Source organism: Aspergillus caelatus (genome assembly GCF_009193585.1).
Source record: "Aspergillus caelatus strain CBS 763.97 unplaced genomic scaffold BDV27scaffold_3, whole genome shotgun sequence".
NCBI lineage: Eukaryota > Fungi > Ascomycota > Eurotiomycetes > Eurotiales > Aspergillaceae > Aspergillus > Aspergillus caelatus.
The window spans coordinates 388979-414468 of NW_022475266.1; the positions used below are offsets into that span (position 1 = coordinate 388979).

The 25490-nt window shown below is 47.7% G+C and overlaps 10 protein-coding genes across 10 annotated transcripts; 4 read left to right on the forward strand and 6 right to left on the reverse strand.

Annotated features, from left to right (window-relative positions):
- Positions 1-1199: 1199 nt before the first annotated feature.
- BDV27DRAFT_169082 (uncharacterized protein) lies at positions 1200-2905 on the forward strand (the record flags this gene model as incomplete). The annotated part of the gene is made up of 5 exons (XM_032074942.1): positions 1200-1763; positions 1825-1911; positions 1979-2170; positions 2233-2670; positions 2868-2905. Exons 1-5 carry the CDS (start codon positions 1265-1267, stop codon positions 2903-2905), a joined length of 1254 nt encoding a protein of 417 aa, XP_031933640.1. The 5' UTR covers positions 1200-1264.
- A 781-nt stretch (positions 2906-3686) lies between these two features.
- BDV27DRAFT_140462 (carotenoid oxygenase family protein) lies at positions 3687-5585 on the reverse strand (the record flags this gene model as incomplete). The annotated part of the gene is made up of 4 exons (XM_032069659.1): positions 3687-4301; positions 4407-4808; positions 4862-5498; positions 5554-5585. The coding sequence occupies 4 exons, from the start codon at positions 5583-5585 to the stop codon at positions 3687-3689; spliced, it is 1686 nt and encodes a 561-aa protein (XP_031933641.1).
- A 494-nt stretch (positions 5586-6079) lies between these two features.
- On the forward strand, positions 6080-8103 carry BDV27DRAFT_140463 (Lycopene beta-cyclase; the record flags this gene model as incomplete). The annotated part of the gene is made up of 6 exons (XM_032069660.1): positions 6080-6102; positions 6151-6250; positions 6302-6648; positions 6697-6870; positions 6923-7213; positions 7275-8103. The coding sequence occupies 6 exons, from the start codon at positions 6080-6082 to the stop codon at positions 8101-8103; spliced, it is 1764 nt and encodes a 587-aa protein (XP_031933642.1).
- A 63-nt stretch (positions 8104-8166) lies between these two features.
- Positions 8167-10073, reverse strand: BDV27DRAFT_62202 (phytoene desaturase family protein). The gene is made up of 4 exons (XM_032077124.1): positions 9991-10073; positions 9795-9916; positions 9216-9749; positions 8167-9151 (listed from the first exon to the last, which is right to left on the reverse strand). Exons 1-4 carry the CDS (start codon positions 10010-10012, stop codon positions 8231-8233), a joined length of 1599 nt encoding a protein of 532 aa, XP_031933643.1. The 5' UTR covers positions 10013-10073; the 3' UTR covers positions 8167-8230.
- Positions 10074-10311: 238 nt separating this feature from the next.
- On the reverse strand, positions 10312-10869 carry BDV27DRAFT_119573 (uncharacterized protein). The gene has a single exon (XM_032064894.1). The coding sequence runs from the start codon at positions 10734-10736 to the stop codon at positions 10539-10541; it is 198 nt and encodes a 65-aa protein (XP_031933644.1). The 5' UTR covers positions 10737-10869; the 3' UTR covers positions 10312-10538.
- Positions 10870-11472: 603 nt separating this feature from the next.
- Positions 11473-14194, forward strand: BDV27DRAFT_62224 (putative G-patch domain protein). The gene is made up of 7 exons (XM_032077125.1): positions 11473-11608; positions 11717-12039; positions 12172-12247; positions 12301-12503; positions 12557-12617; positions 12667-13016; positions 13069-14194. The coding sequence occupies exons 1-7, from the start codon at positions 11485-11487 to the stop codon at positions 14104-14106; spliced, it is 2175 nt and encodes a 724-aa protein (XP_031933645.1). The 5' UTR covers positions 11473-11484; the 3' UTR covers positions 14107-14194.
- An 88-nt stretch (positions 14195-14282) lies between these two features.
- Positions 14283-16411, reverse strand: xanB (isocyanide synthase xanB; the record flags this gene model as incomplete). The annotated part of the gene is made up of 4 exons (XM_032071503.1): positions 14283-14748; positions 14843-15483; positions 15551-15936; positions 15997-16411. The coding sequence occupies 4 exons, from the start codon at positions 16409-16411 to the stop codon at positions 14283-14285; spliced, it is 1908 nt and encodes a 635-aa protein (XP_031933646.1).
- A 1910-nt stretch (positions 16412-18321) lies between these two features.
- Positions 18322-20180, forward strand: BDV27DRAFT_152158 (monooxygenase; the record flags this gene model as incomplete). Its single annotated transcript, XM_032071504.1, has 6 exons — positions 18322-18436; positions 18511-18630; positions 18688-19105; positions 19171-19307; positions 19369-19689; positions 19759-20180. 6 exons carry the CDS (start codon positions 18322-18324, stop codon positions 20178-20180), a joined length of 1533 nt encoding a protein of 510 aa, XP_031933647.1.
- Positions 20181-20977: 797 nt separating this feature from the next.
- On the reverse strand, positions 20978-21540 carry BDV27DRAFT_119578 (uncharacterized protein). Its single transcript, XM_032064895.1, has 2 exons — positions 21212-21540; positions 20978-21158 (listed from the first exon to the last, which is right to left on the reverse strand). The coding sequence occupies exons 1-2, from the start codon at positions 21384-21386 to the stop codon at positions 21088-21090; spliced, it is 246 nt and encodes an 81-aa protein (XP_031933648.1). The 5' UTR covers positions 21387-21540; the 3' UTR covers positions 20978-21087.
- Positions 21541-22564: 1024 nt separating this feature from the next.
- BDV27DRAFT_169089 (uncharacterized protein) lies at positions 22565-23768 on the reverse strand (the record flags this gene model as incomplete). Its single annotated transcript, XM_032074943.1, has 3 exons — positions 22565-23096; positions 23163-23651; positions 23711-23768. 3 exons carry the CDS (start codon positions 23766-23768, stop codon positions 22588-22590), a joined length of 1056 nt encoding a protein of 351 aa, XP_031933649.1. The 3' UTR covers positions 22565-22587.
- Between the last annotated feature and the right edge of the window lie 1722 nt (positions 23769-25490).

Genomic DNA, 25490 nt, shown 5'->3' on the forward strand with positions numbered 1-25490 from the left:
GTGCATGGGCTCGCAGTGAATCGCTTCTTCGTATGAGAAAGAAGGTCTGATTGGGCAATTCAAGGGTGTTACATTGGTCTAGTCTACTACTTAATTAACATCGACTCACTGCTACCGAGGTCGGAAGATGCCGCATCCCGGATCATACCAGGCGTCTATATTGCATGGCTGACTCTAGTTACTTTACATCTTATTAGACCGATAGTATGGTAGGTTTCGCCTCCTTTCTGCGCTCTTGCAGATATAAGTGTCTTTGATCAGGATTGTATGCATTTATACATGTGAGACACGCTTGTTCGTTGCATACTGTGACAGTCGCGTTTGACGACATCCCACCTCCGAGAGAATCCAGGCAAGACCATTAAATCTTGACAGCATTCAGGCCACGTTGGCTCCACCCAAAGTCCCACATGGTTCAGCGGATATACAGGGGGCGGAGGGACTAATGTTGACGGCCAAGGGTCCGTCCGTGGTCCGTCCCTTCGCTTAGTTTTAGACCCTTCCTCTCCAAATTTAATTTTATTCTGTTAGATTAACAGGCTCAGAGGAATTCTCCGGAGTTGAAAAAGAGAAGAAAATCAAGGGCGCCATGACACTCCAACACACTGACATTGTCCCCAACTCCATGAATGAACCGTTGGCTTGTGCTCACATACTGTTGTGTTGCCTTGTTGTATCCCGTGAGATCCACAACCCTAAGATAGCAGATGCCTCCATCGTGACTCCGAATCACTACAGTAAGAGCTGCACGGCACTTGAGTCCGGAGTACACGGCATAATATCGACGACTAATTGGGGAAGCCTACGTAGAGCGACAGGGATTGTGAAACATTTCGGACAAACTACTTTGCGATGGTAAGATTATAGGAGGTTTAATAAATTATCGGAAAAGCCGGCCCTAAGATGAAAAGCGTGGTCCTTTGCGCCCACAAACGGCCCCCATATCAGCACGGGCCATTTGATGATTTGATGGCCTCCAGAGTTGGACCCGCGGCAGACACTCGGTCTTTTAGTAGCATCTACTGTATCCCAACCAAGTAAATTCGACTCTATGATCCTCTGGTGTTGGAAGGATCCCTGTCCTACATGTGCATGCCCAGCGAAGGATGACGCCAGTGCACCTATTGAAGATTTGAGTAAATTAACATGCATATTCCAAGTCTCCCCAGTCTAAGAGAGCCTTCACCATGCCTTCCACTTTGAACTGGCACTCTTCTATATACTTTTCGCATTTCCCCCACCTAATGACCCCCGTACGACCAGCATGAGCAGTTCAACTGCTCCCCAGGGCGTGGCAACCCACCTGTCCGCCAATGGCCTCATTGGCATCACCTGGGCGGGTGTGGCGCTGGGCGTAGCATTCACCTCGATCCGTGTAGCCATTCGTCTACAGCGCATGAAGCATTTGCTAGCAGACGACTACTTTGTCCTGTTCGCACTGGCTTTACTCATCACAAATGCAGTGCTCCAGACCATCCAAGCGCCGCACCTCTACTACATGACTCTAACCCCCACCGAAAAAGACATCAAATATCATTCCCTGCGCTATGTTCACCTGGAGTTCGTCATCATCGGACTCTTCTGGTCCGTTCTCTGGAGTATCAAGGGCTCCTTCCTGGCCTTATTCTGGATGATCTCAGACGGGCTCCCCAAGTACCGTCGCGCGTGTGCTGCAATTGCCATCTTCACTTTCATAGCGTATGTTGGGTGCTGGCTTGCCTCGGCACTCAACTGCCATCCTCCGTCGGATTACTTCAAATTCGGTATGTTTACGCTTGTCCTACGGAAAATTACGAAAGAGAGACTGATCCATTGAGTCGTCAGGGAAATGTACAAAGCCCGCGGATATCAAAGGCTCCGTTATCTCCATCAGCTACAGTACAGCTGTAGATATCATCACTGACCTGATGAGTACGACTCGCTGAAAAGAAATCCCCACATACTCATTTAGTCCCAAAATTAATAACAACAATCACAGTCATGGGTCTCCCCCTCCGTATCCTCTGGAAGGCGAAAATCACTAGACAACAAAAAATCGGTCTAGGCGTCGTATTCTGCGTCGGTTTCATCATCATCGCAACAGCAATCGTGCGCGCAATCGAAATCACCGGAAGAGCTTACTCGGATCAAGTCGGTCTTGCCATATGGAGTATCGCTGAATCATCTATCTGTACGTCCATTTTTCCCCTTTGTCGCGCAGGAACAATCCAGAAGATACTAATAGAAAATTAGCTGTCATAGTCGGCTGCCTCCCTCCCTTCAAATCATTTATCTCCCGAAACTCGAACACGAACCAGTATCCCTACGGATCAAGCGGATATACAGGGAATCGCTACGACCGGAGTGCGACATCAGCACGGAAGAAGCGGTCTTTGATTACGACGAGCTTGAGCGAGGTGCCCCTGCCACTGGAGGATATGAAATCGTATCGGGATTTGGGGTATGACTCTCATAGACAGAATGTGCATATAACGGGTGGTGTGGATGGTCAGGATAATCTTGGGAATACGTCTTGGTTTAAAATGTCCGACGACGAACCGCGCGGGGAGATCAGGATGGTTAAGGAGTTTGTGAGTCTTGATCCTTTCTCTTTTCTTCTTGTTGTGCGTTTGCTTACTGATGTCTGCAGAGTATGGTTTCTTCAAGATGATATACGTTTCTTTGTGACGAGTATATTGCTCCTAGAATTGCAAACTGTATATAGAACCAATTGCTTGGGTTTGGATGAAAAGAATGGCATATAGACCTTTTCCCCTTTCTCTTGATATGTTCATAGATGCATGTCTAGTCTACAATACTTCCACAACTACGTGGCTCTACAAAAGGTTACTAATGTCTTTCTGAGGCCCTTCCTTGAAGAAACGTAGATCAATTTTCTGGCCAACTTCACCACCAGGCTTCTTAACATCGTTATTCACATAGTCATTGTTATCCATGAAAGAAAAGTAACCATCATCACCAATATCGATCTATCAACTAAGTTAGCACATTGGCACTAACTTGGACCAATGCCTATGAAATAAAGAATGATATAAGAGAGAGAAGTTATTACTCAGTAACGCCACCAATATTTTCAGTGTGTCTATGGCAACACGTCAGCTACCACGGTGGGCTTGCAGTTGCTGTCCAGCTTTTGCCCTATCCTCATTGTTTTTTAATCGTCGGTATTGGCGGCGGCGTACGGAGTACTCTGCAGCAATATATCGTTAGTAGAGAGCCAACGGATGGACAACTTGTGGAAACGTCTTGGTAAAGTGTTGAGCGAAGGCCATTCCAGCGGACAGGGAGAAATACTTATGCTAACTGTCTCACGATTCTCCGAGCGCATTTATCACTATGAAGAAAGTAGTGGAATGTTTGAAGGTCTTGAGTTCAGATTACGATACACCAAATTCATTTGTGGGTGGTGGTAGTGCATGCACTGATATCATACTCTTCGATTCGATACCGTCCATTCTTTAATACAATTACATGGACTAGTGTATAGTGGGGATAGACCAGGCTCTAAAGTGTCGATGAAGATACTTTTGTATATATCTAAAAATCTTTCTGATAGATCTAGAGATCAAGGTCTGATACGATAAAAAAAAAAAAAGCAATCACCTGATGACCTATACCCTAACACCCTGGCGTGTGAAAGGATTAAAATAAATACAAGAACTCTCCTATACTTTGTCTAACTCTTATCAGTCTAAAGATCGAAACTCAGCTACCTCCCGCTGATTCAAAATTTGCTCCTCTGAAAACCAATCCCCATGCATACCGTACGGCACACGCTGCGGTAACAGCACCCTCGCGACAATATCCCTCATGTTGCGAGCATCAATTATCCACAGCTCACTCCGCGAAGTTGCTGGTGCGTTGCCGTTCGAATCAAGCTGGGACTCGTCGAACACGTACGTAACGAGCCAGCCATCATCTTCAGAGGTGCCATCCCTCCGGGGCAAAAATGAGCACTCCTGTGCGTACCATCCATACGGAAGCGCAAACACTTGAATAGGATCATTCACGTCGTTAGTAGCGAGAATCTCATTGATAGATCGTTGGTCAACACATCCAGTTATCTGAGTCGGCGGTTGAACTTCGGCCGCTTGCAATAAGCGCTGGACGTCTATTTTGACAAGACAGTCAATCTTGACGCTGGATTTCTGTCTCGTGGCAAAGTTCCCTTCGCGCATGGAGCATCCGTAGACGAATTGGGCGGCTGTCATCTCCAGATGTCGTGGGACTTGTGGAAACTCGAAAGGAATTGCTGACAGCGCCCATTGCTCGGTTATAGCACTGGATCTATCCGCTGGGAACTGGTAGTAATACAATCGACATTCAGGATTTGGGTGGTTTGCCTCTACTGGTGCGTCTAGGTCTCCCATATGGTACAGAGGAGATGCGCTGTTCATCCGGCAGACAAGCATGTGGACTCGTGTTCCCCAAGGAACACTTTCATCCCAGCTGTTCACCGTATGAAAAATGCAACAAGAATCTGTTTCATACCATTGAATCCGAGCAGGACAGTACCTAGGGAAGACCCCAAAACGGGTGCGACCGTGTGGATCATACCGTATGGCAGGCTTGTTGCGGGTTATATTTGTTGGATCCATAGAAATAGGAATATCTAGCATAATGGTGTGCTTGCGCGACACTCCAAAATCATGTATCATTTTTCCGGATGTGAAACCAGGAACAGGCTGATTGAGGTACGACCCATGCTTGCCGTTCCATCCAGGTGATATGATACTGTAGTGTACAAACGGGAAGATAAATGTCGAATGGAAGAGCAGTAACTCGCCCGTCTGGTAATCACAGTGAGGCTGGTATCTTAGAGTTAGTGTCCGATGGTAATAATAATAAGATGGAGACGTACATGAGCTGTCGTCATCTCGTTATGGAATCTTTCTATTCCAGGACCACTGATAGATGGTTCCATGATCTGATCAGTGGCCTCTCCCTCGGCGCTACTCCCTGTGAACCATCCTACTGTATTTAGAGACGGAAGGTAGACTCTCATCGGTGGACCAGTCTCCATGGTTGCCAACGCTCTTCCATCATGATAGAGAATGTTAGTGTTGGCCGTGCTGATTCTCCGGATTGGGCGGTCCACGAAGCCGAGAAAGGATGAAAGCATCAGTGCCATGGTCCGTAGCATGCCCATAAATACTTTCAGCGGAGAGACCATAGGACTGAGTAGCGTGGTAGCGCTTGAGAGAATCGGACTGATATGTGGATACTCCGCTGTGGCGCAGTGCACATCCGTCAGGATATACCGATTCGAATACAACGGCTGCTGCACCTTCGATCCAGGCATGCGCTTGAAGAACACACCAGAGAGCATGCCGTCACCATCAAACCAGTGCAGGTCGCGACTATCATCATCCTGGAGAGAATTGCTACCGTTGCGGACATATTGTCCTCCAAGGAATTCCTCAGGAAGTGTGCCCTGAACCTCGCAAGGATGCGCATGCTGAACAGTGTAGATGGGGGCATAGTTTCCGGAGAAATAACTATAATAGAGATGAGTTAGTAAACATTTCTCTTCTTCATATGACTCGTACATACGGATGTTTGCGGCTGTTTTCTTTACCAGTCATGTTGTCAGCTCTGACATAGGGTAATGTGCCGCCAGCCTAGGTACGAATCCGACTGGTAGCCACAACGTGCGACCAGCGAGCTGAATATTTAAGGCAAAATGCATTTTCCGATCATTATATCGTGGTCATGGTCATGGTCGTTTTAGGGCATATGAAATCATAATTATATAAAGGCCTGTTTTTGTACAACGCAACTGGTAAAGAGCTTGGCACGGCTGAACTCTCTTGTCTTTCGGGTTTGCTCGATCACCCAACTTGCCCTTGCTGGGCGAATACCTCATGACTTCACTATTGATCGGTTAGCTTGGACTCCTGTGGGGAAACTAAGTATGTAACCGGCTATAGTCTACTGCAAGGGGCGAATCGCTGACTCGCAAATGTGTTGTCTTGTCGAGAGAGCATGCTATAAATCAGGAATGTCCGAAGCACTTCCCACAAACCTACTCTGAACGTCGACTGGAAATTGCCAAATCACGATCAATTCCATCTAAGCCATGGGGTTCGACTATGTTCTGGTGTGAGTATGCCCTTGTCACTTTTTATCCTGGAATTGCTGACCTTTCAGATATGTCACCTACAACATCCCCTTAGCGGGGCTCCTGACACTTGTTTACTGGCCATTCATGACTCGTCTAGACTGGCAAAAGATTTCCACCCTCGTCATTGTAGGTAAAGTGTTTCTGTAAACAGGAATAGGGGGCTTACTGTTGAGCTAGATATCCCTCGTCGCTACCATTCCTTGGGATTCGTACTTGGTGCGTCATCGCATCTGGACGTACACCCCAAATGGGGTCACAGGCTGGACCCTATACGATATCCCTTTAGAAGAAGTGTTTTTCTTTATTATTCAAACATATAACACTAGCTTGGTATATTTAATCCTAACTCGGCGGCTTGTGCTACCGACCTATTTGGGTGCTGTCGCGCGAAAGAAGACTCTCACTGGAGCTTTGATACTTTTACTTGTCATTGTGATTGGGCTTATCACATTGTACTTTGGAGAACATTTCACTTATCTTGGTCTAATTATCACATGGGCTGGTCCATTTCTTCTGATACAATGGTAAGTGCTCATGCATCGCGAACTGCTCATATCTGACACCGGTCTCAGGCTATTCTCGTCTGGCTTCGTTATGGCATTTCCCAAGATGGAGCTCCTGGCAGCCGTTGCACTTCCTACTCTGTTTCTGTGGATAGTGGACACAATTTTCATCAACCAAGGAACATGGACTGTTGAAGCGCCGACCAAACTAGGCATTCAGTTGTGGAGGGGTATGGACATAGAGTAAGCCATACCCACGTTGATGACTGGCATCAGAACATACTGACCTAGCTAGGGAGGTACTCTTCTTCCTCATTACCAATATAATGATCGTTTTCGGTTTAGTATGTATCGATTATGCTATCGCAATGGCAACTTGTGAAATAGCGCAATCACCAAAAGCAGTCCAAAGGTTCCCGTCCTACTTCCGGGTCTTAGCACAATTTGTGACCAACAAATACCATCCAGACAAACGATTCGTGACCAATCTGGAAATGGCAGTTGAGCGTCTTGTAGCCTCCAGCCAGAGCATGTATATGGGAAGTGCCATGTTCCAAGGACCGCTACGGATTGATCTAATCTTGCTGTGAGTAACTGCATACTCCTAGGTTAACTTCAAATGACATGTTAATAAGTGCCGTATGCAGATACTCTTTCTTCCGAGTAGCAGACGACCTAGTCGACGAAGCGCAGGACACCGAAAGCGCACGCAGAGTAATCGAGCAATGCGACCAACTCCTCGAAGCCAAATTCTCGCACCCAGACCTGTTTCCTTTTTCACCTAGCTCCAAAGAGGCCAAGCATCCTGCACCTCCAGAGCTCATCGCAGCGATTGGCAATCTCCCCACCTCCCGATTGCGGCTTGAGCATCTAAAAGGTCTCCTCGAGGGCTTCCGGACGGATCTATCCTTCAGCGCGAAATCTGGATCCTTTCCTTTCGTGACAGAATCTGATCTTGACACTTATTCTTATCACGTCGCTAGCACCGTAGCGGCATCCATGTTGGCTTTAGTTGTTCATCATTTTCCGGATCATCAGTTTGCGGTCAACGTTTTTCTTCGTCGGCGTGTTGTAGATGCAGGTGAAAGGATGGCCCAAGCTCTTCAATATACTAACGTGGCCCGTGATATTGCTCGTGATGCTGCCATTAACCGGGTGTATTTACCCACGACGTGGCTGGAGCAACAAGGGCTGGGTCCTGCGGATGTGCTTGCCTCCCCTACAGATTTTCGGCTGGAGTTAGTGCGGGATAGAGTACTTGATAGGGCGGACTTTCTCAGTACTTCAGCTCGGGATGAGATCAAATTTCTGCCCAAGGAGGCTCAAGGGCCGTTTCTTGCGACCGTTGATAGTTACCTGGAGATAGGGGTAGCTTTGAGACGGGGTATGAGGCCGAGAACCCTCGGGGACAAGCTAAGGCTTCCAAGTGGAACACGCTTGTGGGTTGTTTATCGGGCTATGGCCCTGAGACAGTAGTATGGACTACCTTTTCGACTAATATTTCAGCGTATGAGCTTGGATATGGCATCTAAAGGGGTATCTTGTCTGTAATGTTTGATTCAAGTCCTTGAGTTGTGTTGTCATTGTCATCTTCGTCGTATGCCTAATTCTGCTTCCACAGAAGGGAAACCACCAGTACCGATAGAGCCATCACTACTGTCAATATCAACCCAATTCGAGATTTCTGCCTGATTTCCCTACTCCAATCCTCCACTATTTGCTGAGCGACGAGCTTACTCCCCGCCAGGCAAACAGGAACCCCTGTGCCCGGATGCGTGCTGGCTCCAACAAAATAAAGCCGCTCAATATCCGGATGCTTGGTCCGCGGCCGAAAACAGAGCACATTAAAGAACGAGTGTGATAGACCCAAGATCGCACCACGGTCGAGATTGAACTTTCGTTCCCAGGTAAGCGGTGTCTCAACCATTTCATGGACCAGCCTAGACCGCAAGCCTTGTAGCCCCGTCTGAGCCTGTATAGTGTCCAAGACAATTTCACGTGTTTGAGATACTAGAGTATCCCATCTCTGTTCTTCGAGTTGTCCTCCATTTACCGATGTCAAATGGCCCACTGGGACTAACACGACAACGGCCTCTTTACCAGGTGGTGCTGCAGTTGGGTCGACCTTACTCGGTACATTAACATAGAATGATGGCTCGTCTGGAATACGGTGCTCGTCGAAAATGGCATCAAAGCTTTCCCGGTACTTTTCAGCTAGGAAGATATTGTGTGCTCGTAAATGAGGTAATTCCTCGTCGAAAGACCAGAAGAATGAGATACTACTGCACGACGCGGGTCTCTTTTTCAGGCCGCGCGACCGGCGTGTCTTTGGAAGGAGTTCGTTATATGCGTAGACAAGATCGGCGTTTATGACGACTAATTCAGCATGGATTTCTTCGCCATTTTCCAAAAGGATGCCTTTTGCAACGTGATCGCTGTCATCGAGTAGGACCGACTTGACGGGACTGTTCAAAATGTATTCGGCTCCAGATCGCTGTCCGATATCTGCTAGAGCTCTCAGGACCTTTGTTTATTCTAAAATTAGCGAGTGAATGTATTGACTTGATGGGGTTTTCCCTACAGCGTACCGTTTCGAATCCGCCCTCTGGGTACCATATCCCATCCACTGTCTCGATATATTGTAGCAGCGAATATGTGCCCGGAGCCCGATAAGGACTCATTCCCAGATACATACTACCAAAAGTCCAGACACATCGCATTTCCTCTGAATAGAAATACCGCGCAGCTCGAGAGTATGTGCTCGTCCATGGATGCATGGAGATTAGTGCCTTCAGTAAATCCCATCGCAGCAAACTCAGCAACCGAGGAAAGTTCTTCCGCAGCACATGCGCAAGTGACAGGTTATAATGAGTACCGGCCTCATTCAAGAAGGCACAGAAACGGGGAAACCCATCGGGGCCTTCGTAGTTTTGAATTTGCGTCTTCAGGTGTGTTAGATCAGTCGATAGCTCTATAATATCCCTGTCAGGGAACCAAACACAATAGTTTGGTTCGCATTTTACTAGACGGACATTTTCTTGCTCTAGTGAGGTACCGAGATCCTGGAAGGTCTCTTCGAAGATCTCACGCATTAAAAGCAATGATGGGCCTTGGTCGAAGCGCTAGGTAACGTTAGTTACATTATTTCGGTTCAGGGCGAGACACACAAAGCCATCTTTCGAGATGATGGAGCATCGACCACCAATGAATCCGTGTTTTTCTACAACTTTGACGTGGAACCCTTGTTGAGCCAGTCGTGCTGCAGTGGCAATCCCTCCGGCACCGGCACCTGGAACTATTAGTCTGGCCTTGATAGAGTGCTAATGGAGATGGAAAACATGAGGTTATAGAAGCCAAACTCACCAATAACGATCACGGTGGCCATCACCACAATTTGAAGGGTTTTGGTGGTTAGCCCTAAGTTAGGAAACGCAATCGCATTTCGCGCCACTCCCTCTCTCTCTTATGAGAGATGTGAACTGATATTCTAATATCTCTAAATATACGAAAGCCTCCACATCACGTATATGTATGACGTTATCATCACACATTGAAGCTTTCCAAAATCAAGATCCATGTGACGACGGCCGGACTCGCAACCTCTTGGCGTGACAACATGATCTGATTGTCCCATTTTAATTCACGGTGGCACAGTCAATATTTGAGCATTTCAAAAATCTCATTCAGTTTAAGCAACTCGACTAATTTAGTCAGTATAAACAGTCTGGTACTGTAGCTCTGCAAGGCCTTTGGCTTGCCATTTCCTTGGGCCCATATAAGTTTCCGTCACGATAGTATCCGAGTGAGCGAAATGAGAGGAAGTGCACCATAAGGTTCAAACTCTCATAAGGTGACAAGCCATTTTTAAGTTGAGCACAAAACTCAGTCAATAAAATTGTTGGCTCGGGCAACTAGGCTTCCGTCCGTAGATGAAGTGCGTGTAAACATAAAGTTTGTCTTTTCGTCTCCTTAAATTCTTTTTGAGCTTTCGAAAAAAAGTATACGACTTTGCTGCCAATATCCAAGATGCATTGTGAGGACTGGGGAATCGGGGCTTTATAAAGGTCACCTCCTAGCATGAGACGATAGATATGATGGAGCATGTCCATGCGGGCTTGCTCAGTCTCATCGTTCGGGAAAAGATATTCACCCTCCCGAAACCCATGATAGCGACGGCCATTCTTAAGCTGTTCTCAAACCTGTAGCTCGATATTGGGAGAAAATTCACTTGGAGTCAGGAATTCAGCAAAAACGGCCCATGCTTAGATTGATTGATAAAAGTACAGTTTCATCGCAGGCTCCACGGAGTTCCTGAATTAGAAATTCCCGACTCACGTACCATATTAATGGCATGGTTCAAGCGCTATTACTCCGACATATAGCGCCATATATATGGCGATATCGACTGAGTATGCGGTTACAGTCATAAGGATTCCCATCCTCCTTCACACGCAATTCACTATCACGTTGAATAAAGCCACAACGGCAAATTATGCTAGACTTGAGATACCTTTCAAGATGTCTTAACGACCATGGCATTCTATTAGTGGAATCGACATAGATACTGGCAGTGTTTACATGAGATATGCATTTCAGATTTATATACTCCGTGCTTAGTCAACTAGACCCAGTATAACATCGAAGAGTTTTCGATAGGAGAGTAAGAGTGGACGACGATCACTGAGTTCAAAAACTATCCATCAAACTATACGCTGCTCAATTGGGAAGGTGAGGCGACTCCCCCTGGGCAGGCAGGCGGTGTGGAATTTCTGCCGATGACTATCGATTGTTCTCCCTCGAGTCGCTCGAGTCTTGTGCATGCATCATCTTTCATGATATCTCGCATGTCACTCCATCATGTCTCGTTTACCTCCTGAAGATAACAGGTATCCGCCGGGTCCTTCTCACCGGCCCTATCCGCGCCGTGATGATAGGGACGGCCGCATGTACGACGACCGTTCGCGCTCGCGCTCGCCTGGCGGTATTACGCTCCTCCCCGCACGATAGCATAGGCGTGGATGCTTGAAGAAAAGCCGTACAGTTTCTCTCTCCGACTCGGCAACTGCTAACTGTATTCTCGGATCAAAAGATCTTCCACGCTCTCCCCCACGAGGGCCTGCCTCGGACAGAAGACCCGATTACTCCAGAGACCGCCCAGACTCCAGACCTCGTTACCGCAGTCGGGACCGTGATGAGTATCGACGACGCTCGTCTAGATCGCCTCCGCCCCGACGCGGGAGGCCGGCATATAGAGATCGCGACCGCGAGGGTTATCGCTCGCCTGGATACCACAGTCGCAGCAGAAGTCACAGTCGGAGTCGGAGTCGAAGCCCGCGACGAGGCCGTTACTACGGACAAGAAAGCAGAGAAGTGATGATGGATGGCTTGCCGGTGGATATGACGGAAGAAGACGTTGGATTACTCCTTCCCCCTGAGATTTCATTGCACGTGGAAGCTCAGAGCTGCGCTCCACAAAGCACTGTTTTGGTAACAAGAGGCTGAGATGTGCATGTCACCGGTGGTTCCGGTCGACATGTTGAACAGATTACGAATGAACTCAGAGACGGTTATCATATTGAAGGTCTTGAAGAAGTTCGGGTTATCCGTGATCGGCAGACTAGTAAGATTGATACTCCCTTGTCTAAAATTCACGGATGTCCTGACGGTTTGCAGAAATATCCCGACAGCTCGGCTTTCTCCGATTCCGAGATCTCAATTATTCGCGCGCTTTTCTTGAGCGCAACTTTCCATCCGTTTACTTCTACGGCCCAAGCGCTGGTCGGGATGACCGAGGAACCAAAGTCCGCATCGCATATAGCCGGGAGAGAGAGGATCGTGCTCGCGCCAGAGCTGAGGGGGATTGGACTTGCAAGAACGTGGGTAGCGTACTATACACTGCCAGAAACGCCGCTAACATATTTCTATGCAGTGTGCGATAGTCAATTACTCGACACGTTCAAAATGTTTCCGGTGTCAAGCCCCCCGACCTGGTATGTATCTTCGCCTCACCGACTATTATTATTTACTAACGAGCACAAGAACCTGGTCCAACGGGACCACCTGGAATCGCTGCTCCCAAAGTTGAAAATAATGGCGATAATGATGCTGCTCCTGAAAACCAGCCGTCCCAGTTTCTCTTGTTCCGAGGGCTCGAGCCCACCGTGACAGAAGAGCTTCTTGCCAAAGGAGTCGCTAAACTATACCGACCAGCTCCTAACAATTCTGAGAACACATCAGGAAACCAGAAGAAGGGGGCTAAAGTAGCTTCCACTACTGGTGATTCCAACCTGGGAGCTCGGGACGGGTCTATCCGCCGTGTGCTACTAGTAAGAGATCGCAAGAGCAACGAAAGCTGGCGTTATGGATTTGCGGAATTTGCGACTATCCAGGTAAGGAACTCCCCCTTCCCTTTCGGATACCCGTTCTTACGGGGCTCTTCAGGATGCTCAAGCGGCTGTTACACGACTGAACTCGTTTGAGAAGTTCACTATATCATCAAGGCCAGTGCTTGTGAGCTACATTCACGCCGGTGTATTTGTTCCCGTGATCAATCCCTCGGCGCGTACAGAGAGGTTCACCTTCAGCCCCCTGAATAACCCATCTTTAAAGCTTATGTACTGGGATGAGGAGGCCTATGTTAGAGAGCTCTCAGTGTCGACTGGCGACAGTGACAATAATCAAATGTTATTGAAGAACGACCAGCCTGATCAGTCAGAAAATCAGGCAAAGGCTCAGAAAGACACGGACAAGACGAAGAAGAGAAAGGCAGACAACTCGTCCACCGCCGGCGCCAAGAAGCTTGCGATGCCGTCACATCTACAATTTTGGAGCAATCGACATGCAGAGCTACATGGCATTCAGAAGAAGAACCCAGAAGATGTCGGAGGTGTCTCGGATCAAGGAGCATCGGCAATGGATCCTGGCGCTCCACCAGCCCAGTCCTATGCGGATCCCAACCGGAACTGCTGTTATCTCTGCATGCGCCAGTTCAAGAGCTCTGCGGAAGTCAACCGCCACGAACGACTCAGTCAGCTGCACCAGAGTAACTTGCAAAATGAAGAGCTGAAAACCAAGGCGATGGGGAAGCTTATCAAACATGGTATTGCTCAAACACCCGAGTACCGCGACCGTGCCAGGGAACGCCGACAGGCATTCGGCAGCTCCAAGGCTCCAGTCAAGAAGAGCGCGCCTCCGCCGAAGGAGGAAGAAGAGTCCCCAGTGGAGTCAACGTCGAAGGGCGCTTCTCTTCTCAGTAAAATGGGATGGTCTGCTGGAACAGGACTGGGTGCTCAGGGCACTGGCATGACTGCTCCTATTGCCACCGAGGTCTACGCGCAGGGTGTTGGTCTAGGAGCACAGGGAGGCAAATTGGGAGATGCAGTCGAAGAAGCAGGACGAAATACCCGCGGTAGATACGATGAATTCTTGGAAAAGACAAGGCAGACTGCACGGGAGCGATACGAACAAATGGAGAAATAGTTGTAATATCTTGTACAATAACCACAATGAAATTCATGACATCAAATTTTCCCAAGCGGATCGCCACCTGAAAGTCAAACACCTCTGCATAAGAAACAGCACATAAAATAACAAAACGCAATGATACAGCCAAACATCCAACCCAGGAAGCCGTAATAATACGTGAAAGCAATCAATCAATCAACATGAATCCTCCTCAAACATCGATCCGACTTGGCCGTAAACGAGCTCCGTGTATGCATCATCGTCACATTATCACTAATAACCCAATCGCCCTCTTCCCACGAATGCCAATAAGCAACACGACGATCATGAAGCAAAGAATCCAGCATATGGCATATTTCCGCGGAGTTGGGGACGTCCTGGATCGTGATGTATGTCGGGTCGAAGGCCGTTTTCTCTTGAGGCCAAGGCTCATGGTAGCGAAGACAGGGTCTGTTGTGAGCAAAGTGTGGAACGACGAGGGGTAAGTCGGTGATCTTGGCTTCATCGAAGGAAGTGGTTTTCACTGTCCAGGATAGTTTTGCGAGTTGTTCCAGCGTGTAGTTTTGAGGGAGGTAGTGCCAGATGAGGTGGGAGGCGCTGAAGAGAGTGAAGCCTGTGTCTTTCGGAGAGGGAGTCATGCCGGTGAAGAATTGGAACCTGAGATTAGACTTGGTTAGACGAGTTCATATTTTCTTCTGGCGGGATATATCGTGGAAGTGAAGATAGTAAGTAAGGATTTGGTTTCACTCACTTAGGCGGACAAGAAATAGTGACTTCTTTCCCATCAGCATTTATCTCCTTCTTAACTTTAAAAAGACCATCATAGTGGAATGGCATCCACTCGGCAGATAACACATTATTAAGTCCCTGAGATTCAGTACCGTGGTCTTTGACCTCAAGGATCAAGCCAAATTTCCAGGGCATAGGAGTTCCCATTTCCCCGGCCTTCTGGACAAACAGCTCTTTGTCACGGGTGTCGTTGAAACCGCGGAGAACCACGGGGGAGTTCTCCTGGACTAGTCCACGGAGCTTGAGCATGTCCAGATTAGTAACTGATGTATTAGTCTCTGTTGGCCGGATGATCAGGCCACAAGGGTATTGGGGCTCGATCTCCACAGACTCGGACCAGGTGTACAGGTCCGATTTGACGCGGTAGCACCATGGTCTTCCGTCCTTGTGTACTAGCTCTACGTCTTCGCGGTTATCGAATACCTCTCGCATGCCGTACTCGATTCGTCCGTCAACGGTGAAGCAGGGAGCAGAGTGCCAGGGCGTCACGGCATGGAGAGCCAAAGGCAACACTTTGATAGAAATCTTGGTGGATCCGGCGGATGGGTGAATCGATAGACGGATATGATCTGCGTAGTTCTTTCGGATTGCCTCTGCAAAAGCCTAGTGAGAAAATCAAAATCAGTCAGACTTGCTATATCCTTTTGATATGGTAGGACACGCGACCTACCTTGCCACGGACGATCATCTCCTTGGCGATCGATTCTAGCTTTTGCTTGTGGGAGCGTTTGGAAACACTTCCATCATCGATGAACGTGTGCTCCAGGTCCTTGGTGAGGAACTTAATGTAGCCTCGATAAGTTGCGCACACATCCTTGTCTTCTTTGATACTGGCAGCACAGTCATAGTCCAGGGGTGTGTAGTTCTCTACCAATCTCTGTCGAAAGGTTCCAGCAAGGCTCTCATATGTGGCTGCGTCAAGGGGCATATCTTCGTGGACGTGGAGGAGGTGCTGCAGTCTGATAAATTGGATATGTTTGTATTCCTGGTCGAGGACGAGTTGTCGAAGGGATTGTCCGTATGCGTAGACTTCTGAGTCGGGCACTCCTAGGAGGTCTAGTTTCGTCAGCCTTGATATAATCAAGGTAGAAAGTACTTTCTCAAGAATGCACTTACCATTGTATACAAGGCCATCAGATGCAATAGTTAATATAGCACCTGGCTCGTAGATATCTGTAATTGCCGCGCACAGGCCATTTAGGTGTGACAAGGCAGTCTCTTCTCCCTTATCTGGCAAGGCACCCAGTACCTTGCTCTCGCGATTTGGAGATTTGAAGGGAAAGGCCGGCAGAATCAATGGAATTGCCTGCTGCGCTTTCACTCGAGAATAGATGAGAGGGAGGAACTTTAGGGTTCCTTCATCGCTGCGATCCTGTACAGATTCGGGAACTGGTGCGCGATAACGATAGATGACGTTCAAGATTTCTGTTGCCTTTTGCAGTGCTTTTGCATCGAAGACAATAGACTCAACGGGAGATAATAACGAGAAGCTCGTCGGGGTCAATGGAGCCTGGACAGCTGTTGCGCTCATGTTGATGTGTTCTCTTGGGGAGTTTAAATGAAAATACGAAACCAGATGCTTAACCCGCACCTTCTTGAGGTGATCCCGACATCATGGTGCGTGATAGGTATATTTATACTGCTGCAAGGTGGTGGCCAGTTGGTCAATAGTAATTCGATGCATTAAATTGCAACTTGACTTCCACAATTAAAATGGATTTAGTCAACCCTTACCAATCAAATCGACTGGAGCAGCCATGCATGGAGCACGGACTGACGAATATCATATGATGATAAGGGTTCCTGCAGCCTTGTTCCCACCCAGTCAACGAGATTGCAGCGGTATTTTCCGCGCTGCTCAGGTAATCCAGTAGTGGCTAAACTAGATGAGTCCGGGGCTCGCACTAGGCATAGCTTTTGCAGCCTGAAGAGCTCTCCAAGCACTGCCGTCGACCGATTGGCTCCGAGATAGGCCCCACGCCCTAGTAGCTTTTACGGGTTCCGAGTTCAAGCATATCCCACTGTTAAATTCAGGGCCTCAAGTGGATATGCTCTATCCAGACATCATCTTGGGACCGGTTACTACAGATCAGCACCTCATGATCCCATTCCGACATTCCGAGTCGCTGCCGTATGATCGATGGGAACGGGATTTGAAACTGTTGCACCGCCTGCGAGATGTATGGATCCTGTAGTCGTAAAAGGCAGTATAGACGGTCTTGAGATCCAGAAGCATCAATGAAAATTTATTGAAGGGGTGTACCCCGGACCATGGTAGCAGTCCAGGCACCCATACCGTTTTGCCAAGCGGCAAAGGACTCGGGATTTGAGCCTTGGCATACTCCTAGTATACTCTTCGATGCATTAGATGAGCGATATAATCTTAAGTTGATGAGCTATATAGGGGCTATCGCGAACTGGGACGGACCTGTTTCAGTAGTAGCCAGCACGACATCAAGCTCCAGTGGATGATCATTACTATTATTGCCAGTAATTGGAACCCGGGATAGTCAATCTCCACAGTATTGGCTTTTTTTTTAGACCATACTAAGACACCAGCCGTAGGGGTGGCAAAGTCTTGGTTTAATATAAGCGATGACTAGGCGATGGGAGCCCGTCGGTCTCCAACCGGGACTAAACGCTCGGCTATTGTGTAGGGTAGTAATTAGTTATGAAGACATGTTCAACGGGAGTCTTTAGCGCGTAGTCTAACGTGACCGAGCCTAAACGCTAAGCTTTAGTGCCCGTCCAGCCCGCTCACCAAATGCAACCTGTACCTTTTTTACTCCACTTCAACTCTCGCCTGCAATTTCTGCATCAGACTTTTTTTGAGTCGGGACATATTTCCTGACCCCGAGTATCTACTCTCTACCCGAATGTGGTCTGTGGCACATCCCTGACAATTGATGTCTCATATTCTTCATGTTCACAAATTCTGCCCGATTCCGAATTATTCCAGGGTCCAGACAGCGTGGCCAAGTCTGCCAAGGAAGACTGATAAGATGAACTCAGCCTGGTCCAGATCCACCCGGTACCATCGATCCAGAGAACTGAAGCCGAACTGAGGTTTAATTACCTAATTAGACTTTAAATGAAACGAATCCCGGGTGATTTCTGCATTTGTCATCACAGGCTACATCTCATCAGATAAGGGAATCCACTAGCGGAATGCTCCCGCGGGCGAAGTCCTGCAGGAACGTGAGATGAGCTGATCCATGTGCTGCTCCGTTAGCTGGTTATGGCGCATAGTCTAATGCCGATGCCCAGCCCTGTGGATGTATGTATGTATGTCGTCGTGTTTCCCATTTCAGGAAAGATGAACAAATCTTGCGCATATCATACGATCCGTCTCGTTCCAGACTCTTGGGTGCGGTTCTTAAATCTTCTCAGTTTCCTTCTGCCTGAAGCGTACTCCATAGTACAATAATCTTCTAGTTCACAATGGAGAATATATCATCAGCATTCGACGTCGACCTGGTCATTGTCGGCGGCGGACCAACAGGTTTACTATCGGCCGTCCTTGCGAGATCCCAGGGGCTCTCAGTGTATATCATTGGTAAGTAGTTTCTATACACTCAATTGACATGTCAATGAATTCAAACCAAACATACTGACTAGATTATATCTCAGACGCCAAGAATGGTGCCTTAGAAGTCGGCCGTGCGGATGCCCTAAACGCCAGAACCCAACAATATCTCGAAGTGACGAAAACGTTATCCTTCCTTGAGCCCTTTGGCTTGAAATGCAACAGTGCGTTGAGTCTATCTCGAACAAAAAAAATTCAGTTTGGTTGACACCCATTATTAGCAAGCTCGACATTCGAAGGGGGACAGTTTACCTCTCAACAAAACAAATGGTGGACGTCGTTGAAACATACCCATCGTCCCAACTTCCTCATGATCGGCCAGTCACAAGTCGAGGAGACTCTACTACATCAACTTGACATCCCTGTCGACTATAATTCGCAGGTCAATGGGATCAAAGAGACCACGTCAGGTGTGGTAGTGACGACCGACAAAGGAAGAACGATAGCAGCCAAGTATGCGATTGCAGCAGATGGTGCGCGCTCATTTGTGCGTACCACACTTGGGATACCCTTTACTGGAACTAAGCCTGAAATGGTCTGGGCCGTTCTGGATACCTTTATTGAAACGGACTTCCCGGTCTGCCCTGAGATTATTACCTTCCAGAAGGATGGACAATCACGCGTTGCATGGATCCCTCGGTAAGTCGTCCTGCTGTTTGTTTCTAAAATTTGTGGATTGATCGTTGTCCTAACATTACATATAGAGAGCGTGGTATGAACCGCTTCTATATCCTACTCGACGGAGAAATCACACAGGAAAAAGCCGAAACCTCCATACGAGACCATATGGCTCCGCACAAGGTTGAGTTCAAGAAGACCGAGTGGTTTAGTACGTTTGAGAGTATGTAATGCGCGTCTTTTGCTTTGTGGATCGCAGGCATAAGTAGTAACGCAACATCTAGTCAAGGAGAGAGTAGCCAGCACTTTCATCTCTAAGGATGGAAAAGGTCGCATTTTGCTTGCTGGTGATGCCGCCCACGTCCACGCCGTCAATGGCGGTCAGGGTTTGAATACTGGTATCGCAGACGCATTCAACCTCATATGGCGGGTCGCCTTTGCGATCAAGGGACATGGGGGTTCTACACTACTGAAGAGTTACGATGAAGAGCGTCGTGCCACAGCCACGGCTGTCATTGACGTTGCTGCGAAGTTGGTGCGGACCACTGTCAAGACTGCTTTGGAGTATGTTGAAATCATTGAGAAGAATGCGGGCTATATTACAGGTAAGGTTATCATTCGCTTTGCTTCTCGCTTTTATTGTCATGGATCGATCCTAATTTCCAAATCTACAGGTATGGGAGTCTCCTACTCCTCTACTACCCCGCTGGTAGTAGACTCAAGCTACGGCGACTTTGTTGCTGGGAACCGTTGCCCTGATCTATGGGTTACCAAGCTTCCTGAGAGTTTGTCGCAAACCAATGCCGAAGAGTTCTCTCGAATCCGTCTATACGAGCTGTTTACGTATGGAAGATTCAAGGTTCTCTTCATTGGGAATGAGAAGCCTGCCTCTTTCGAACAGGCTATTGAACTGCAACAGAAAGCAGAAATATGGCATATCCATGACCAGGACGATCGCCTGACTACCCTTACCCATGAGTTCAGTGCAGAATGGGTGAAGAGCGACGAAGGCGCAGTTGTGGTTGTAAGACCAGACATGTATGTTGGTTACGTCGGGAAGGATTGGGTGCAATATCTGGATTCGGTATTTAGTTGATAGAGGGTTTAGACAATGAACATGCATGTTTTAGGGGTATTTATAGTATACGTAATAAACAACAAGGTAAGTCTAGTTCAATAGAGAGAGACTCTTTACTGCTTTTAAGGAATGCCAAAGCTAGGCCATTAGAACGAGCGTGGTTAGCTAGAGCTTGACCCTAACTGAAGTTGTCATTGCGATTATCAACCCAATTGTGACCCTACAGTCTTTAGCCACATACGAGGCTGTAATTCTAGTGAAGGGACCATGCCGTATCAAAAAGATAAAAGAAAAAAGAAAAACATACAACAGGAGGGATTCGCTGGTGGTCACCCACCCAACTACTAACCTCCCGGCGTGTGGCTTAAACGCGGATAGAAGTCGGGTGCCTGCCGCCGGGTGAGCCGCTCACCCCTCGGGGGTGATCGAGTCGCGCGGGCCGGCGCTGGTGTACGAACCCTGGAGTAACGAGACATCCGGCCCTCAGCTTCCATTTCTCGTGTATTTAGTGAACTGGAGCTGCTAGATTCGATGAACCTGACCTTCATATTTGTGTGGTTGAACACCAAAAATTCTGTACGCCGCGATCTCCGGCGCAGCACGAGGGGCTCATCTTAAAAGGCCTTGGACCAGAAAGACCCAAATATAACTTTACAATAAGGTCAGCGAACTTGCTTATTCCACTTTGTCTTACCCCCGGGTTCAAACCTTTCCCCCTGCTGAGAGGCGAAGAAATCCTTCTTGTTCAAAAATCTGGGGCTTAGTCTTGGTTGCCGTTATTGTTAACATTTGTTTGCTAACTACCAGATATATATATTGGCTTGTTGGCCTTATAGCCAGAAGTTACCCAGCGTTTCGGACGACCAAATCTAATTCTAATCTAACACCAAGTAGAGTATGCTAATTAGAGCTCATCTTCTCTAAGCTAATGACATACAATTCTTGTGGCTGTGTTTCGTAGGAACCACAGGCGTTTAGAATATAGTTGGGCCAACACTACTCGACGTTAGAAGCAGTGCAGAGGAACGGAGGGAAAATGGGCAGGTTACACTCTTCATTCCATGAAGGCAGGTGAGCCTTCGCGTAATGCTTTCGAAGTTCGCGGCTACCAGAGAATTCTTTGAGGCAGCCTTTCAATGGGCAAGCAATCCGGAGTTTTTTCGTCATCGTTGTAGGGCGAGAGACATAGCTCGTGTCGGAGACTCTGCGACGTGGCATTTTCATCTGCGGAGAAAGCTCACATCCTGGGAATGTACTGGGGGTTTTGAAGGATCCACTATTTAACTCCGCTGGCGAGGGTGGTGCGTTCGGCCAAGGCGCGAGATGGGAGCCGGGCGGGCTATTTGATGATCTAGATTAATGACGGGGGTCGGGTAGCGTCTCAATTTTCATAGGATCTATCTTAGAAGACATCATTGCCTTGTGAGCGCACTAATGAAGGAAGAGAAAGCTTGAATTCAAAGAAAAAGAGCACAGAAGGATCAGGAAGAGTGGATGCCAGGGGCGAGCCACTTAATTAGCCACTATGGCTGACGAGTCTTGGCCCATGCCTCATTATTTTCGTGATCCTTGAAACCAACTTCGCCAGTGCTCTTCATCTACTACCCCTAGGCCCACGCAAAGAATCCGAGGACGTCTTTTTCTTCTTTCTTAAGGATCTCACCCTACGCCTCGTCGGCTTTGTTAACCATAACAATGCGCTGGGTGGTGGTTATAGTCTTGTGGAACCTATACGGCTTGATTCTACGCTCAAAGAGCTCGTCGAGTTCCGCGGCAGTTCGACTAGTATAAAATCAGCTTCAGACTTATTAATATTAGAAGTAATGTTCGAATTAACATACCCAGATGTCTCGGGGGATTAGAAACCACATTGCCAAGGTAAATGGTGTACCTAGACCGACGAAGAGCCAACTGGTCTTGAGGCCCCAGTTCCACGGGTGCGCATTGAGCATGTAGGGTGTAAGGACGTTGAAAAGGATTGCAATGACACAGGTAGAAGCAGCAGCAAAACCAGCTGTATAAGGTCGTAATCTCTGGGAAGAGATTTCACCAATAAAACCCCAACCAGTAGCTCCATTAGCCACCAGGCCGATAAACTGCTGTGTCATAAGAGTCCAGCAGGAGATAATTGTTCGCAAGCCGTCGCGTCTCTTAAAGATGGCGTACCACTTCTCTTGCTTCTGCTCTTGGGCGATTGTATGTTCATGTTCAAGATTTGTTTGGATAAGCCCGATCTGGTGATCAAAGTCGAAACCGTATTACTCCGTCGGCAGCTCACCGGACGCGAAAGTGGCAGCCGAGGATTAAATTATTGAGCTGGTTACTGATGTTTTGTTTTCATGAATTATAAAAGTTTCAACAAACTCTCCTCAAACAGACGCAAAACTAGACATATAATCAGGGCTCAACTCTGCTAGTGCCAAAACTAGGCTGAAGCAGAGGTTTGCCGATTTTGCATCGATACTGCCGCTCTCCTCAAGTCCTCAGGCCCCTTCAGCACATTCTTCCGCAATCCGTCATAGTGAGCCATCTTCATCCATTCACCAAGTGACTTAATGCGGCCAGGATGGATTCTATTCAGGAGAGTGAAATCCCGTGGCTCAGCCCGACCCTCTCCCCAGTATCTCCACCAAACGGAGAAGTTTTGGCGCCATGTCATGGTTGAATCATCCCTGACAGCATCTGGCCCCGCGGCGAAGTTCGCTAAAGCACCAGGGAAAGGCTCGGCCAATGGTAGATATTCTTCCAAAGGCATATACTGGTGTACACCTTTTTTCCCTGTCACCTCGGTGAAGACCGCCGCTATATCCGCAAAGCTAACTTCATCTGTCGCGACTTTGAGATTCATCCCTGCAGACTCTGGCAGATTGTTGAAGAGCCAAAGAGAGTAATGTCCAATATCCTCCAGAGCTATGAGAGGTATTTTGCCAGTTTCTGAGCCATCGAAGTTGGTTATTAGCCATCGGTGACGGGCATATAAGGTAAGGTAAAGAGACATACTTGCAGGGTTGGCCCAGACAAATGTCCCATCAGGTTGCTGGGTAGGAACAAACATGCCGTCCCAAAGCATGTTCATATAAGGGCCGGTAGTAAGCACTGAGCTTTTCATTCCATCCTGTCCTTGAGCTAGGATATATTCTGCCACTCTGCCCTTGGCGTCATTATGTCCCCAGTGGAAATTCTCATCCCAGTTAGCATGCTTAAGGGCGAAGTCTGTGCAGGCGTACACGTAATGTTGCACCCCTTGATATCTCGCAATTTCATAAGCTCGACAACCGTAGAACAGCTCATTCTTTTCACCTAGGGTAAACCCATCCGTATTGACCCACGCCCCATAAACACCTTGGAAGGCTCTATGCAAATCTTCCTGATTATCCTGCCTGCCCTCAACCAGTGATACATGAGGAAGTTTTGCAATGTCCTGCGCGCGAGCGGACTTTGCATCTCGAGTGAGGACTCTTACGGAGAACTGGTTGCTCGAGGACAGGGCTATAAAAGTAAGTCAGCTCTCGGATCAAACAACAGGGAAGAAACTGTCTTAAAAGTACCTTTGACGACTGGTAAGCCTTGAGCGCCAGTGCCGCCGATGACGAGGACTTCTCTCATCTTTTTCCGTGTGGGGTGTTAGTAAATTTTAGGAAGTTCAGGTTATGAGAGAATTAAACCACATGAAGATCAGAGGGATACACAATGTACTTTATACTTGTTTTTCTTACTAACTGATTGATGGGCTGAGTTAAATATATTTCATCACCATAAATCTTGACGTCCGATTCATCCAACCCATCCAATCCTTTTTGCGGTATTCCACCCATCCTCGTCGCGTCGTGGCGGAAGCCTCTGCTGCCGTTCCCTGGACAATGATGCAGGTTAGCCAATTACAATGGATTATTCAATCCAGCCAGCTGATGGCATGAACATATGCTGCTGGTCTTGGTGGACGCTATTTCCATCCAGTCAATAATTGGTTGGCCAGCTGAAGAGACAAACGGAGTGGTTATTCATCTCATAATGAGCCTCGGATGCGGAGGGTTGTTGCTGCGCAATCATCATCTTATAATATTATAACCCTCCGCGGCGCATTCTCTGACGGCTCTTGGACATATCTCTCTGGACAGAACATGATGGCCCGTCGATCGCTAAATTCTAGCCCTATTAAGGTACCTCGGCGAGTAAATTGTAGGCCTAGAGGAGATACCATGTATCATGATAACTTTTAACCTGAAATTAACTCGGGTGGATGCCTCCGTCGGAGCGGGCGAACTTCAAAGATCCCTTTTCAAAAGCCCGCGATCACTAATCATTGTAGTTGATGATGCAAGGGCCGCCGAGGACTTGGCCGACAGGAATCGGCAACCACCAATCAGCGCCATCCGGAGGGTTTCCAGGATATGGACTTTCGGGCGTTCCCATCAAGGAGGGTTTCCGTCGCACGTAAGCGTGGAGCCAAGTCATGGTGGAGCAGGGACCGTGGGATCTCCAAGTTTTATGCTAAGTCTGGATTTGTAATACAGTTTTCTTGTCCAAGGGAATTAAATACCAGCTAGTCTGAATAATCAAAATTACTATATATTGGCTGATAATCGAAAGGGATATACTTTCAATATACCATTCTCTGTTTGTGACCCAGGAGCAAGTTTCAAAACTTCCGCTCGAGGGGGCTCTACTAAGGTACAATCTCTAGTTCAGTTGCCCAGTCTTTTACAATCCCAGGTCTGAGCCAATCAGTTTACACCAATCTAGGCTCTGACAGTATGATAGCCAAGGATGCGACGCTTGAACCCATTGAGGCTGCAGGACAGTATCAATGATTCCAGGCAGTATTCCAACTGCTGAACAATGCCGTATACCGACGCCTTTTCTCTATTATATATCTCAATTCCTTTAGTCCCTCGTGATCAATTATTATATTGTTGTTGTTGTAGAGTACCCAGATCCAGCAATCCTCCGGGAGTACTCAACACCAAGACAAAGATGCCAACAGAGAAGGCTGAGAATCAGAGCCCTACTCTGGCTGGTTATTGCTATGTCGTGTTTTGAGAGCTGGCAGAGAAGATTATTAGGCAACAATTCAACTGATTCTCGTCGATTGATCCGGTAGAGATGTTGTACGGATGACTCAATACTGCTTTTGTTTGGGGATGTACAAGATAGGTATAAGATCTATTAGAAATAATTGGCTTTATACAGAGTAAATTCCTTATTTGGGGCTTGATATTTTATTGATCAACCCGCGATTCACAACAATATATAATCGCGAAGAACTTAGGGAATCTAATTATATGATGTGGAGTAACTGTCCTCATATCCTTCCTACAGCTACTGACG

What these genes read in the sequence shown, in the direction of transcription:
- BDV27DRAFT_62224 (XM_032077125.1), top strand. Translation starts at nt 11,485, where the DNA reads ATGTCTCGTTTACCTCCTGAAGATAACAGGTATCCGCCGGGTCCTTCT. An exon ending in GGGATTGGACTTGCAAGAAC is followed by an intron (nt 12,504 to 12,556) that starts GTGGGTAGCGTA and finishes ATTTCTATGCAG; the next exon opens with TGTGCGATAGTCAATTACTC. An exon ending in CGGAATTTGCGACTATCCAG is followed by an intron (nt 13,017 to 13,068) that starts GTAAGGAACTCC and finishes GGGGCTCTTCAG; the next exon opens with GATGCTCAAGCGGCTGTTAC.
- BDV27DRAFT_62202 (XM_032077124.1), bottom strand. Translation starts at nt 10,012, where the DNA reads ATGGCCACCGTGATCGTTATTG. An exon ending in GGCCACCGTGATCGTTATTG is followed by an intron (nt 9,917 to 9,990) that starts GTGAGTTTGGCT and finishes TAATAGTTCCAG; the next exon opens with GTGCCGGTGCCGGAGGGATT. An exon ending in TCATCTCGAAAGATGGCTTT is followed by an intron (nt 9,750 to 9,794) that starts GTGTGTCTCGCC and finishes AACGTTACCTAG; the next exon opens with CGCTTCGACCAAGGCCCATC.
- BDV27DRAFT_119573 (XM_032064894.1), bottom strand. Translation starts at nt 10,736, where the DNA reads ATGGACATGCTCCATCATATCTATCGTCTCATGCTAGGAGGTGACCTT.
- BDV27DRAFT_119578 (XM_032064895.1), bottom strand. Translation starts at nt 21,386, where the DNA reads ATGAAAATGCCACGTCGCAGAGTCTCCGACACGAGCTATGTCTCTCGC. An exon ending in GCCTTCATGGAATGAAGAGT is followed by an intron (nt 21,159 to 21,211) that starts GTAACCTGCCCA and finishes AACGTCGAGTAG; the next exon opens with TGTTGGCCCAACTATATTCT.